The 15,432-nt window shown below is 44.9% G+C and overlaps 1 protein-coding gene across 6 annotated transcripts in view; it reads right to left on the bottom strand.

The window, feature by feature from the left end:
• Positions 1 to 15,432, bottom strand: part of NPRL3 (NPR3 like, GATOR1 complex subunit) — a 121,247-nt gene that overhangs the window by 52,212 nt on the left and 53,603 nt on the right. For all 6 annotated transcript variants that reach the window (XM_054042203.1, XM_054042202.1, XM_054042204.1 and 3 more), the window contains one exon: positions 10,093 to 10,199. In XM_054042203.1, coding sequence (XP_053898178.1) covers positions 10,093 to 10,199 — 107 coding nt within the window. The remainder of the gene's footprint in view (positions 1 to 10,092; positions 10,200 to 15,432) is intronic.

Here is a 15,432-nt window from a genome sequence, read left to right as displayed (position 1 = left end):
GCCACAGCAATTTTTTTTTTTTTTAATCACAGACTCATTAATTAATTGGATCTATTTTCCCATGACCCATTATTACAGATTTTTTTAAAAAATTCAACAAACAGATCCAATATCTTCATCTTACTATCCCTAGCTCCGTTGGAAGGACAAATCATCATCTACGGGTTTGTCTACACAGTGAAGTAATGTGCACTTCTGGGGGTGGGATTTCTAAAGCACAGTGGCGTGTTGCACATTAATTAGTCCACTTAGACCCTGCTGGTGTACACTAAAGGTCTGTCTACACTTAGAGCTGGGGATATGAGTTAGTAGTGCAATCACTGTAGCAAGGGCAGCGGCTTGAGCTAGCTGCCCAAGTACATACCCATGGAGTCTGTGTGGGTTTGTCCTCGGGGGAGTGAGCCCTTCCTATTGCTCGCTGCTGTACGATGGCTACATGACTATTTTTAGCATGCTAGCTCGATAAGATCTAGCACGAGTACATCTCCTCGAGGTAGGAATCACAAGCCAAGCTCCAGGTGTAGGCATACCCTAAAGGTTCCCCACTGCGCGCTTATGTAATTCGGTTTCAAACAGCACTATGTTAAAGCACACTAGACCTGCTGGTGTGCACTAAAGATACCCTACAGAGACCAATTTATGAGCAACACATTAGTGCACTTTAAACCCCGCCTCCCCGTAAGTGCACATGATCGCATAGTATAGACAAATCACACACTGCTTCAGCACAAATTTCTACTGTTTGCCTAATCTAGACAAACCCTTACATGGGCTAAGAGGTCAAGATCAGGTTGGGGTCAGCTAACAGACAACATCTATTGCCTAAACACAGGATAGCATCTTTTACATGGACTTAGCTGGCTGAGGTAAATCTTAGACTCCTCCCTAGGCTTGACTTAAATGTGTTCTTCCATATTGCTCAGGGCACAGGCTCACAACTTACATAATTAGGAACGTACAATTTTCCAGAGGTAGTACAAAGGATGATCCCCACAAACAGTCCCCCCTTTACTTCCATGCGTGACAGAAAAGATGGGCCTTGCATTGTGCCTGATAAAGTCTGACTCTGCAAAGTGGATGGAGGAGGTAATTTCAGAGTCAAGAGCCCCTAACTGAGAACTCCGAGACCAGGACCATCACAAATAAGTATAGGAATTGCTAGCTCCATAGCCCCAAATGAACTCAACTGCTGTGACAAGATGGGTGAGGTAATAACTTTTACTGGACCAACTTTTGTTGGTGGGAGAGACAAGCTTTCAAGCTACACAGAGCTGTTCTACAGGTCTGGGAAAGGTATTCAGTGTCACAGTTAAATACAAGGTTGAACAGATAGGTTAGCATAAATAGCACATAGTCTCTAAGGCCTGGTCTACACTATGAGTTTAGGTCAAATTTAGCAGCGTGAAATCGGATTAAGCCTGGACACGTCCACACGACGAAGCCCTTTTTTTCAACTTAAAGGGCCCTTTAAACCGGTTTCTTTACTCCACCTCTGACGAGGGGATTAGCGCTAAAATCGGCCCTTGCGGGTCGGATTTGGGGTAGTGTGGACGGAATTCAACGTTATTGGCCTCCGGGAGCTATCCCACAGTGCTTCATTGTGACCGCTCTGGACAGCGCTCTCAATTCAGATGCACTGACCAGGTAGACAGGAAAAGCCCCGCGAACTTTTGAATTTCATTTCCTGTTTGCCCAGCGTGGACAACACACGTGACCACACAGAGCTCATCAGCACAGGTAACCATGATGGAGTCCCAGGATGGCAAAAGAGCTCCAGCATGGACAGAACGGGAGGTACGGGATCTGCTCGCCATATGGGGAGATGAAACAGTGCTAGTTGAACTCCGTAGCAGTAAACAAAATGGCAAAATATTAGAAAAAGTCTCAAAGGCCATGAAGGACAGAGGCCATAACAGGAACGCACAGCAGTGCTGTGTGAAAATTAAGGAGCTAAGGCAAGCCTACCACAAAGCCAGAGAGGCAAACGGAAGGTCTGGGGCAGAGCCGCAAACATGCCACTTCTACGTGGAGCTGCATGCCATGCTAGGGGGTGCAGCCGCCACTACCCCAACCGTGTGCTTTGACTCCATTAATGGAGAATCACGCAACAGGGAAGCGGGTTCGGGGTACGCGGAAGATGATGATGATGAAGACAATGAAGATAGCTCACAGCAAGGAAGCGGAGAAACCGGTTTCCCCAATAGCCAGGATATGTTTATCACCCTGGACCTGGAACCAGTAACCTCCGAACTCACCCAAGGCGTGCTCCCAGACCCTGAGGGCACACAAGGGATCTCTGGTGAGTGTACCTTTGTAAATATTACACATGGTTTAAAAGCAAGCGTGTTTAATGATTAATTTGCCCTGGCAATCGCGGCCAGTACAGCTACTGGAAAAGTCTGTTAACATGTATTGGGATGGAGCGGAAATCCTCCAGGGACATCTCCAGAAAGCTCTCCTTCATGTACTCCCAAAGCCTTTGCAAAAGGTTTCTGGGGAGGGCTGCCTTATCCCATCCGCCATGGTAGGACACTTTACCACGCCAGGCCAGTAGCACGTAGTCTGGAATCATTGCATAACAAAGCATGGCAGCGTATGGTCCCGGTGTTTGCTGGCATGCAGACAACATCCATTCCTTATCTCCCTTTGTTATCCTCAGGAGAGTGATATCATTCACAGTCACCTGGTTAAAATGGGGTGATTTTATTAAGGGGACATTCAGAGGTGCCCGTTCCTGCTCGGCTGAACAGGAATGTTCCCTGCTGTTAGCCATGCGGTAGGGGGAGGGGTGAAGTGATCATCCCAGAGAATTGGGTGGGGGTGGAGTAGTTGGGTTTGTGCTGCATGTTAACCCGGAAACCGCAGCCCCTCCTTTTACATTGCAAACCCATTTTAAATGGCCAACCCAACGGGTGCTTGGTATGGGAAATGAGGGCGCTACTATTTCAACCATTCCCACGTTAAGAAGGTTAAAAAAGCCAAAAGACTGTGGCTTACCATGGCTGCCTGCAAGCCGAAATCTGTTGCCTGGCACTGCGTGAGTGATCTCTCACACCAAACCGGCAGGCCCTCAATATAAGAGGAAAAATGCGACCTTGTAACGAAAGCAAATGTGCTGTGTAATGTGAACAGCAAAATTCAACGTGAAAGAGTGTACCCATTGTTCTCTAAAATGTGTCTTTTTTAACCACCTCTTCCTTCTCCTCCACCAGCTGCAAATGTTTCTCTTTCACAGAGGCTAGTGAAGATTAGAAGGAGAAAACGGCGGACTCGGGATGATATGTTCTCGGAGCTCCAGATGTCCTCCCACGCTGACAGAGCACAGCAGAATGCGTGGAGGCAGTCAATGTCAGAGTGCAAAAAAGCACAATATGAACAAGAGAAGAGGTGGCGGGCTGAATCGCGGGCTGAAGAGAGCAAGTGGTGGGCTGAAGAGAATAGGTGGCATCAGCTTGCTGATAGATGGCACGAGTGACGACATGACTTACAGGGAATTAAAATCAACAAAGGTGGCTGTGCATCAGGGAGAAACACAAACGATTGTCACACAGAATGGCCCCCCCAAAGATTGAACTCAAAACCCTGGGTTTAGCAGGCCGTTGATTTCACGGAGGGAGGAGGAAGCAAATGAATACAGAACAAATCTGGTCCATCTATTTTTTACATCTTAAGCTGGCAGCAGACGGTGCAGCATGACTGATAGCCATCGGCATCTTCTGGGTGCTTGGCAGAAAATGCTGTACCACGACTGCTAGCCATCATTGTCAAGACAGTTCAATAGGCCAGGAGACAAAACACGTCTGCCCAGGTGCCTCTGATTGAACTCACTGAGGAATATGACGATGACGGATACCAGTCGTAATATACCATCCACTGCCAAAAGGCAAGGAGCTGCTGCTGTGTAGCAATTCAGCCCCACGTCTGCCAGCACCCAGATAGCCGATGACGGCTACCAGTCATATTGCACTGTCTACTGCCAAAAGGCAATTAGCTGCTGCTGTGTAGCAATGCAGTACCACGTCTGCCGGCACCCAGATGACATATGGTGACGGTGAGCTGAGCTGAGCGGGCTCCATGCTTGGCGTGGTATGTTGTCTGCACAGGTAACCTAGGTAAAAAGGCGTGAATCAATTGTCTGCCATTGCTCTGATGGAGGGGGGGGGCCTGACGACATGTACCCAGAACCCCCCGCGATACTGTTTTTGCATCATCAGGCATTGGGATCTCAACCCAGAATTCCAATGGGCGGCAGAGACTGCGGGAACTGTGGGATAGCTACCCACTGTGCAACGCTCCGGAAGTTGACGCTAGCCTTGGTACTGTGGATGCGGTCCACCGACTTAATGTACTTAAAGCATTTTATGTGGGGACACAGTCGACTGTATAAAACCGATTTCTATAAAACCGGCTTCTATAAATTCGACCTAATTTCGTAGTGTAGACATACCCAAAGGGACCATTCAAGGTGAAGTGGCCCATTAACACCTCTGTAGTCATAGGACAAAAAGGAGGGTTGGCTACAGATTGTTGTAATAAGTCCTAAATCCAGTGTCTTTATTAAAGGGAACCCAGGCAGATACAACTCCCAGGCAGAGAGTGGCTACAGCACTCTCACTGAAAGAATATGGGGACTCTCAAAAATCATCCTGAAGCCACTCACTGCACAAAGGGCCAGCTTCCTCCAGGACACAACTGACTTCCTCCACAAACTCCACAACATTAACAACCTTCCTTAAAACACCATCTTTGCCACCATGGATGTCACTTCCCCATACAACGACATTCCTCACAATGAAAGCATAGCTGCCTGCCTCAAATATTTACAAGACAATGGACAACCCTCAGATATCCACCCCAAACACAATCGCATAACTCATCCATTTCATCCTCACCCATAACAATTTTATGTTCAACAATAAACACTTTGTGCAAACCATAGGAACAGCTCTGGTACTAGGATGGCTCCCCAATACGCCAACCTCTTCCTGGGCCGCCTTGAAGAATTTCTAGACAAACATACCACAAAACCATTGATATACCTGAGATATATAGATGATATTTTCAGCCTCTGGACAGACAACTTAAACTCCCTCAGATTTCCACCACAACTTCAGTAATTACCATTAAACTCTCTCTGGAACACTCCCAGACTAGCATTAACTTCCTGGACACCATAATCAGCTTCAGCAATGGAACACCACAGACAACTATATATAAGAAACCCACAGATCACCACACTTAACTTCATAGATCCAGTAATCACCCCAAACTCACCAAGAAATCAGTTATCTACAGCCAGGCCCTCAGATACCACAGAATATACTCTGAAGAGAAAATCTGGACTATACATCTTAAAACATGCAAAGCTGCTTTCACCAAACAAGGACACTTCACCAGAGAAGTAAATGTAATCATGGAACAGGCCGCCCAAATACCCAGAGAGAACCAGCTTCAACACAGAAATAAAACTCCCTCTGATTTTACACCCCTAGTTGTCACCTACCACCCCACACTGGAATCCATACGAGATATCAAACAAGTAAAACACATACTTGATGGGGACCCTATTCTGAAGAAATCTTTCCTTAATCCCTGCTTCAAACCACCCCCCAAACTCTTCAAGATCACCATTAGAAGCAAGCTCCCCACAGACCAAGACACACTATCTCTAAGTAGCACCAGACCCTGCCAGAACCCTCCTCTGATATGATGATCAATACATCCCACTCCCCCCCATACACACACACAAAATACACCTTTCAAGATCCATGGGTGCTAGACATGCCTATCACAACATGTGGTGTACCTCATCCAGGGCACTAAATTCCCCAACTACAACTATGTGGGTGAAACCAGACAATCACTATGCTCTTGAATGAGCTAACACAGGAAAACAGTAAAAGAAAAACACCACATCGCCTGTGGGTGAACAATTTTCACTAAGTGATCACTCTATATCTAACCTATCAGTCCTCATCCTCAAAGAAAACCTGCTCAACATTTTCAACAGATGAGCCTGGGAGCTTAAAATCACAACTTTGCTATACACTAAAAATCATGGTATTAATAAAGACACTGGATTTATGGATTATTACAATGTGTAACCCACTAACCCCACTTTTTATCCTGACAAGTTTCAGAGTAACAGCCGTGTTAGTCTGTATCCGCAAAAAGAAGAACAGGAGTACTTGTGGCACCTTAGAGACTAACAAATTTATTAGAGCATAAGCTTTCGTGGACTACAGCCCACTTCGGGCTGTAGTCCACGAAAGCTTATGCTCTAATAAATTTGTTAGTCTCTAAGGTGCCACAAGTACTCCTGTTCTACTTTTTATCCTATGACTACAGGGGTGTTAACAGGCCACTTCACCTTGAATGGTCCCTCAGAATATGTGCTAGCTAATTATGCTAAATTAGCTAAATACTAGGTCAAACACCTCTGACACTGTTTCAGAGTAGCAGCCGTGTTAGTCTGTATCCGCAAAAAGAACAGGAGTACTTGTGGCACCTTAGAGACTAACAAATTTATTAGAGCATAAGCTTTCGTGGACTACAGCCCACTTCTTCGGATGCATATAGAGTGGAATATATATTGAGGAGATATATATACACACAACAATATATATCTCCTCAATATATATTCCACCCTATATGCATCCGAAGAAGTGGGCTGTAGTCCACGAAAGCTTATGCTCTAATAAATTTGTTAGTCTCTAAGGTGCCACAAGTACTCCTGTTCTTTCTATGACACTGTGAGTACCTTTCCCAGACCTGAGGAAGAGCTCTCTATAGCTCAAAATCTTGTCTCTCTCACCAACAGAAGTTGGTCTAATAAAAGATATTACCTCACCCACCTTGTCTTTCTAATATCCTGGGACCAACACGGCTACAACACCACCTCACTCAATTGGTGCGGCAGATCCCAAGAGAGGAGAGTCTTCAGAGAGCCAGCAACTAGGCCAGGTTGTGGTTTATGAATCAATGTCATAACCTTGAACTGTACTCAGAAAAGAATAGGAAACCAGCACAGCTATTGAAGAACAGGTGTAATAGGTATCCATGGTCTAAACTTGCCAGTCCAAAAGCCAATACCAATGGTAGCTGTCACTTCAAAGTAGTTTGTGTGTAGATTACACGTTATACATGTACATTACACACTGCAGTAACCCAAAGCAGATGTGACAGCCACCAGTGCATAAAGGTGCTCATGGGCTCACCTGAGGTTCCAGAACTAATCTGGAATTTGAATGCACCCCAACTGCAAGTTCAGTGGGGAAAAGGTGGACAACTTTTTAACAGTGGAGCAGGAATTACCCAACATACCCTCAACATCCTTCCCCCACCCCACTACCGTCTCTGTCTGGGACAGGCAGAGCTTTATATGCAGCTCATCTTTATCCAAACCCCAGTCTTGATTAGAAGCACAATTACCACTAGGATTAATTACAATGAAAATAGTGACTGTAATGGACCCCACCATGTTGCTGCTGTTTATGCTTCTGAGTTACCTGCTACTGAAATATCACATGACAGGCTCGCAGACAGGCTGCCTATCAAAAGCCGCTACCCATTGATTTAACCACACAGAACTTACTGAGATGTTGGTCTTCCTTTGAGTATTTCCATATTGCTTAGAATCATAAAGTTTAAGGTTAGAAGGGACCACCAGATCATCTAGTCCAGGAGTGGGCAAACTACGGCCTGCGCACCGGATTCAGCCCGCAAGCAGTTTTAAGTAGGCTCGCGAGCCGCACCATGTGGCTCAGCCCCACTCCAGCTGGGGCACTGGGTTGGGGGCTGCACCACACGGCTCCTGGAAGCCGCAGCATGGCCCCACTCCGGCTCCTACATGCTCCAATGGGAGCTGCAGGGGCGGCGCCTGCGGATGGGGCAGCGCGCATAGCTGCCTGGCCCCACCTCCGTGTAGGAGCTGGAGAAGGGACATGCCACTGCTTCCGGAAGCCGCTTGAGGTAAGCATCACTCTGAGCCTGCACCCCCTGAGCCTCTCCCCCACACCCCAACCCCTTGCCCCAGCCCTGATCCCCCTCCCACCCTTCAAACCTCAGTCCCAGCCCCCTCCTACACCCCAACCTCTCATCCCCAGCCCCACCCCAGAGCCCACACCCCCAGCCAGGGCCTGCACTCCTTCCCACATCTCTGCCCTGATCCCCCTCCTGCCCTCCAAACCCCTCGGTCCCAGCCCAAAGCCCCTCTTACATCCCAAACTCCTCATCCCCAGCCCCACCCCAGAGTCTGCAGCCACTCCCGCACCCCAACCCCAATTTTGTCAGCCATACAATTTCTATTCCCCGATGTGGCCCTCGGGCCAAAAAGTTTGCCCACTCTTGATCTAGTCTGACTTCCTGTATATCACAGGCCATCAATACCTCCCAGCACCTGCACAGCGCAAGTTAAACCCATCAAGTGAAATTAGACCAAAGTATTATAGCCCAGAGGAGACTATACAATTATGTGCCACATGCAGAGAATAGGAAAGACCAAGGTATGACGTTGCACTTCATATGTTTATGGAAATATGCTTATGAGTGTAAATATAATGCAAGTGGAATATGCTTTATGCAAAAAGTCATTAGTAAGGTATCATTACAAAGCTTATAATCTACTGAGTGTGTTCATCCTATTTGTATGAATGTATCATTCTTGTATCTGAAGCTAGAAATATGAAGTAGTACTCTGAAGTCCTATTGTAACTATGCAAAGTGCTTGCAATCTTGATAGCTTCCATTAACTAGGACAACTGGTTGTGAATGGCTCTGTTTACCTGCAAGCCTTCCTGTGTACCTGACGTGGGTAATGAAGAATGAGGTCTCACAGGACATGTGACCATGTCACAGGATACTGGAATCCATCTTAAACCTGATGCTTTTCCATTTAGAAGGAGGGATGAGGACCCAGAGAGACAAAAGATTCCTGCCTTGGGCCAAAGCCATAAAGGGTGTGGAACAGAACAAAGGAGGCTGCCAGACATGAGAAATTCCCGAGTTACACCGGAGCTGGAACTAACAAGAACTGTACCAGGGGAAAGGATTGGGCCCAGACTAAGGAGGAGTATAGTCTGTGAAAGAAGCTTATTGGAACATCTCTGGGAGTGAGATATTTCCTGTATCAGTTTCTTAATATATTAGGCTTAGACTTCTTGTTTTGTTTTATTTTGCTTGGTAACTTACTTTGTTCTGGCTGTTATTACTTGAAACCACTTAAATCTCACTTTTTATACTTAATAAAATAACTGTTGTTTATTAATAAACCCAGAGTAAGTGATTAATACCTGGGGGAGCAAACAGCTGTGGAGATCTATCAGTGTTATAGAGGCGGACAATTTATGAGTTTACCCTGTATAAGCTTTATACAGAGTAAAATGGATTTATTTGGGGTTTGGATCCCATTGGGAACTGGGTGTCTGGGTGCTGGAGATGGGTGACTTGCGGAGCAGTTTTTGGTTAAAATCTGCAGCTTTGAGGGCGTGGACCAGATCTGGGTCTGCATTGCAGCAGTCTAGCATGTCTGGCTCAACAAGGCAAGGTTCTGGAGTCCCAAGCTGGCAGTGGAAAATGGGCTCAGAAGTAATTCCAGCATGTCAGCTGATAGCCTCAAGGGGGTCTCTGCAACCGAACCCATCACACAAGGTACACCTATGCCTGAAGCCCCTGCATTGGAAGGGAATTGATTAAGACAGATACTCCCTTAGGCTCCATGCAAGAGTCCTTCTTGGACATACTCAGCAGCCAAGAGTATTGAAAGGTTTAAAAATGGTCTATGTTCACAGAGCAATTTCATGATGACAACACAGTACTGAGCTCCTGAAATTTGCTACCCACTCTATTAGTGTGCAAGTGAAGGCAAGCACACCTGTCACTGCAACAGAAGAGCTGCCCAATTCCTTTGTTCATCCCTGCACTGAACAGCTCTTAAGGGCTCGTGAAATTCAAGCAAATTATACTATTTGTACATCTCAACAACTTCAATATAACAGAAAATATCACCACCCTGCCCAAATAAATGCCCAGGAAAAACACATCTGCATTTTTCAAAGCAGTCCCACTACAGGCACTCATGGTCTGTCTACTTACAGACAAACACTGGCATTGGGGGACAGCATATAGACGTTGTTTTCACACAGTGGATAGACAATAATTGCTTTTCCCCAGTAAACCAGATGTGCAGCAAGCTGGAAAACCTGCATTTAAAAAAAAAAAAAAAAAAAAAGAGAGAAAGAAACAAGACCAAAGATCATTATTAGAAAAGCAAAACAGCAACATTCAAACTCCCAGCAAAGAGTACTTTATGCTGAGAGGAAAGCCTTGTTTGATCTGAAGAAAGCTAGCACTGTGCCATCACATCACTTCAATGGCAATAATTGGTCCTCTTCTCTTAGAAGAAAATGATGTAACATGTGGCACATCAAAAAGAGTCTGACAAAGCTTCAACAGAAGTGACACATTTCCAGGGCTTGGCTTCACATATCGAAGCAAATTTTATGTTTCCTGCTTCAAAGGAATTTCTTTAGACTGTGCCAGTAAAGGGTTTTACAACCGAGTAGTTTCCTTTATGCTTCACCCATCAATGGTTTACACATGCATTCCACACACACACTACTCAAAATACATTTAATGCATGACTTATTAGATGATTTATATTTTATTTTGAATGTATATGAATGAAATATTATTGAATAATAATGGGCTCACATCATATTAATGCATTAATTAAAAAGCAAAGTGGCACAGAAATACCGGTCAGCTCAGAAACTTTGCAGTTGTTATGAAAGTGACCATCAGTAATCCATTCTTTGTTTAAACCATATATCCCTGTGTGTAAGCATTCACCATAAGATACCACAGAAAAATCTAAGCGTTAAGAAGGGGCTTTAAAGCAACAGCAATCAAGATTTCAAAGATTTTCATTTTAATGGGGTCGCCAGGGCTGGCTTAGACTTGCTGAGGCTCAGGGCCAAAGCCTGAGCCCCACCACCCTGGGCCAGGGCCAAAGCCCGAGGGCTTCCGCCCTGGGTGGCGGGGCTTAAGTTACAAGCTCCCTGCCTGGGGCTGAAGCCCTTGGGCTTCGGCTTTGGCCCCCCTGCCCAGGCCATTGGGGCTTGGGGTTTGGACCCTCCCCCTTCCCACCCCCACCTCCGGAGCAGCAGAGCTAGGGCGGGCTCATGCTTCGGTCCCTTTGTTGTCAGAAGGGGATCACAGTGCAATGAAGTTTGAGAACTCTTGGCCTAATGCAATGACCTGAAGAATAAGGAAGATCCTAAAGCTTCGGACAGCAGATGGACACTTTTCATTCTTCGCTCGTTTTTGCAAAGACAAAATACCAGATGAATCACTGAACCAGGACCAAACTTAGGAAAGCAACATCCATTAGATTTCTGAATTTTGGCCTTCAATATATTAATATACATCCAATAAACCACATGGTTGAAAGAGAACAAGCATTGAGAAAAAGCTGCAGAGTTAGGGCCAGGTTTTCATAGGAACTCGAAACCCAGGAGCTCCCACTATTTCCAGGGACAGCTGCAAGGTGTTGAGCACTTTTGAGAAAACAGTCAGAAAATATAACTTGTTTCTCTCTTTTCTTCCCTGACAGTCATGTCTAACTCCATAGGCCATTTCCCCTGCATTTGCAGAAGAGTACTTAGCATTGATTTCTTTCACTATAATTCTATAGTTTACTGAAGCAGTAGTGTCATTAATGCTTACTACTCACCACTGAGGCAGAAACAAGATTCTCTCCATCAGTTTTACAGTTTCCAGTCATGTCTTCTATTTTAAGTTATCATCATTTGTTCTGGGATCATTGAAATTTTTACATAAATTTGAAAAACAAAGGAATGCCTGTGGGTCCTGGCTGTTAACTCCTGTCCACAGATCATAATTTAAAGATTGGCGAGGGTGAGCATAGAACTTTGTGGGGCTACTATGCATATCTCCAGAGTGGAAACAGATCAGAAGTTTGCGGCCATAACAAACTTAAAGTGTACAGAATTAGCCTGAGAGAGATGCAGTCACACAGCCATATAAATACAGTTGTATTCAAGACAACAGAATCATAACCAGAGAAGGAAGAAGAGCATAAAGACCTAATGGGCTTCATGGAGTTGTGTTATACCAATCTAATGTGAGAGATGCTCCAACAATACATTACACAACAGAACCAAGTCCTACGATAAGTAGAACTCTATTAGTGTTGAATGAAACAAAAAGAAAAAGCCCAGGTAGCCTTTTTATGGGCTATCGTCTGCTCCAGATAAAACTGTGGAGAAGGGCATCACTGTCATGGGAATACAGGCATGAGGAAAGTGTTACCAGGATTACTAAAGTGGAAATTTGACAAATTCAGAAGGAGAGCACACTTGTAGCACCTCCTTATCTGATGAATTTGGAGTAAAGTATCAGTAACTGGAGCCTGAAGCTTGTATGTTCTAAGCTGAAGCTACCACTATCAGGAAAGTGGCCTACGTAAGAAACCTGAGTTCATATGAATCCAGCAGCTCAACAAAGGAGCTACTATCAGCTAAGCAAGGGCCATATCAAATTTCCACAACAAAAAAAATGGCTTTTTAATGGAAGTTTTTGAAAACAAGCTCCATATGAACTCGATGGCAAGAAACTGCAAGGTAACTGATCAAAAACATATTAATTTCCACACTAAAAACTTTAAGGGGAAGTTAAGGTAGCACTAACCAAACAGCTAGAAGGTGGAGGGGACACATTAACATGTCTTACAGCGGTGTGCTGATTGCAGATTATCATTAAGAATGCTAGAGATGAAGTGCTGGATACCCAGGAAATTCAATTAGTTCAACTGTCAAAAAAGTTTCGGTTCCTTGTAAATCTAGAAGCTCAAAGAGATGGTAACCTGAAACTACAACTTCACCACAAAGTAGTACATGTTTGGGATTTTCCTTAGGTTTCTTAAATAGTCCCATGGGACAGGCAAACAAAGGAGCTTTGTTGGGTGGGGGCATTTCCCGTTTTCTGACTTGTTTTTCTGAGATCTGCAGGATGGGAGTTGCCCTAAAGTATGCTTCCTAATATCTTGGAGGGCAGCTTATCTCCTGCAGAGGTTGGAAGATACACAGGGGTAGGGTTGTGGGAGGGTAACTCTGCATCAACCCAGGGTAAGGTGAGTTAGGCTCATCAGGATAGCACAGCTTGCCCGAATAGTAACATGTATCCATGTTTACCTGCAGGTGTTCTTTCATCAAGTAATAAAGTCCATAGATCCATTATGACAGGTCTCCAGCTAGCTTGCAGCTTAGGGACCGAACCAGGCCTGTATCACTGACAGGAGGGGATTGCCCAACCTTTGATGAGCTCATCAGTAAGACAACTACCATAGCCAGGATCATTGCACCTAATTTCCCCAAAATAAATCTAAAATATACCTCAAACAATAGCTTATCTTACTGCAGAACATCCTTACCCCACTCCTCTACAATGGGTAAAAGGACTGGAATGGCATAAAGGGGGATGAAAACCTCAGACCTGGCAGGAGGTGGGGGGTAGTGTTCACCCAGTGCAGGAACTGAGGAAGACAGTCACAGGCGGCTTTCCAAAGGCTGCCTCACAAACTCCGACATACGGGGACAGAGCCACAGCATGTAGCACGTTGGAGTGCCAGCATAGCCTGCCAGGCTGTAACTTAGAAATCTTCCCAAGGCTGCCTAAATTACCCCAGGCGATGCTCTGGTTTCTAGAGCAGCCCAGAATTGGGAGAGTCCAAAGGAGGTTTAGAGCCCATAGGGCCACCCTCCCCTGGCTTGCCACTTCTGTGCTGCTCCTCTCAGAGGTGTAGCAAAGACTCTCATGAATACAAGAACTTTCTGGATGCCTGTTTTCCATTCTTATCTGACTCCAGATGAGCCCTTTTCATACAAAGTCACCTAAATCAGTGGACCTGAAAGGGAATTTTCAGGAAAGAGCAGATAAATTCCCTTATACATCACCACCTCAAAGTCCACAACTGTGTGTCAGAGGAAATCCAGGGAAACACAGACCCCAATCTACCCAGAAAGATCTTCAGATGGATCCATAAACCTCATCTTTCCCATTATCTTCATTTTTCTGCTCAAGCCAGGATCTGGCAAAGCCAGATTTAAAAATAAACTTAACTGGCAACCCACAAGTGACTTCAAAGTCGTTCTTTATGGACAGTTTTTGGTAGGGGAAAAAAAAAAAAAATCTCCAAGCTGCCTGCATTATGGACAAATATAATCTACGGGCATCCCAGTACCTTCGCTGACAGTCAGAGTGCTGTTGCATGTACTGGCCAGCGTGGATCCCAACTACTACTGCAGAATCTGAGGAATGTTAGTTATTCTTTCTAGAATGGTACTGGCTCATTGGAAATGCTCTCTTTGGTCTTCTATTAATCATGCCTCTGGTTTCCACAGGTGGCATCTATGTGGACTCCTCATTCTACAGATCGGAGAGACCATTACAGTAGGAATTTACAACTCACTGTCATTTCTAAATAGCTGGAAGATTAAAAAGTTCTTGTGAGGAGGAGCTAAAACGTTAACTGTTTCCACTAAATCATTTATTCATGGTGGGAACAGCCTGAATAGCTCAGAGATGAATTCATAGGTACACTATTTCTGAGTGATTATGTTTTGGTCACTTCCTTAACCAGGATAAGAATTCATGTCACTTTTTCAGCCTCTGCTAATAAACGTACTAGAAAAGGTCAATATTGCCTTTGCTAAATCAGTGCATTACTTCACTGATGAGCTGCAGAAAGTATTCCAGGCACATGAAGAAAGTCAGTGACTGCTCTCTAGTGGTTGTGAAACAACCACCTAAAATAAATAAGAGCCAGCCTTAACAAATACACTTCACCTTTCTTCAGTGAAGACAGTGAGAACAACAAAGACCGTAGGGGATTTCCAGCAGGTCAGAGATATTTCAAACAATCCAAACTTTCAGTATTTCTGATGTTAACCATGTACAGTAATAACACTGGAATTCTAACAGAAGGCACTTCCCTTTGAATAAGGGTTGGCTGAGAAGTCTGGTCAGGATTTTTTTTTTACATTGTATTTTGTTTTTTGAAGCAGCAGCTGCACTTCACCGTGAGACGCAAGGAGCATTTGAATATATTCCCTGGTCTGAGCTAAACAACTACCTAAAGTCATAGAATTATCTGCCTCTAACAGCTACCCAAACTGGCCATCAGGTCTAACAATCAAAGGTCCAAAAGCCCAATTATCGGGACCTACATTGGTCTACCTTGGCTATTTAGTGGCGTGCATGCACAGCCAGAAAATCTATTTGTGATGCCAATGATACACTCTCTGCTGAGCCGAAGCTGTCCTCTAGGCAGCTTGTATTCAGACCCTGTGTACTAAACAGATCAGAGAAGAGCTGCGTGGTTCCGAGACGCCAGCCCAAAGATTTTCCTTGCCT

The sequence above is a fragment of the Malaclemys terrapin genome, chromosome 10, assembly GCF_027887155.1.
Source record: "Malaclemys terrapin pileata isolate rMalTer1 chromosome 10, rMalTer1.hap1, whole genome shotgun sequence".
NCBI lineage: Eukaryota > Metazoa > Chordata > Testudines > Emydidae > Malaclemys > Malaclemys terrapin.
This window is presented reverse-complemented; position numbering and strand designations above follow the sequence as displayed.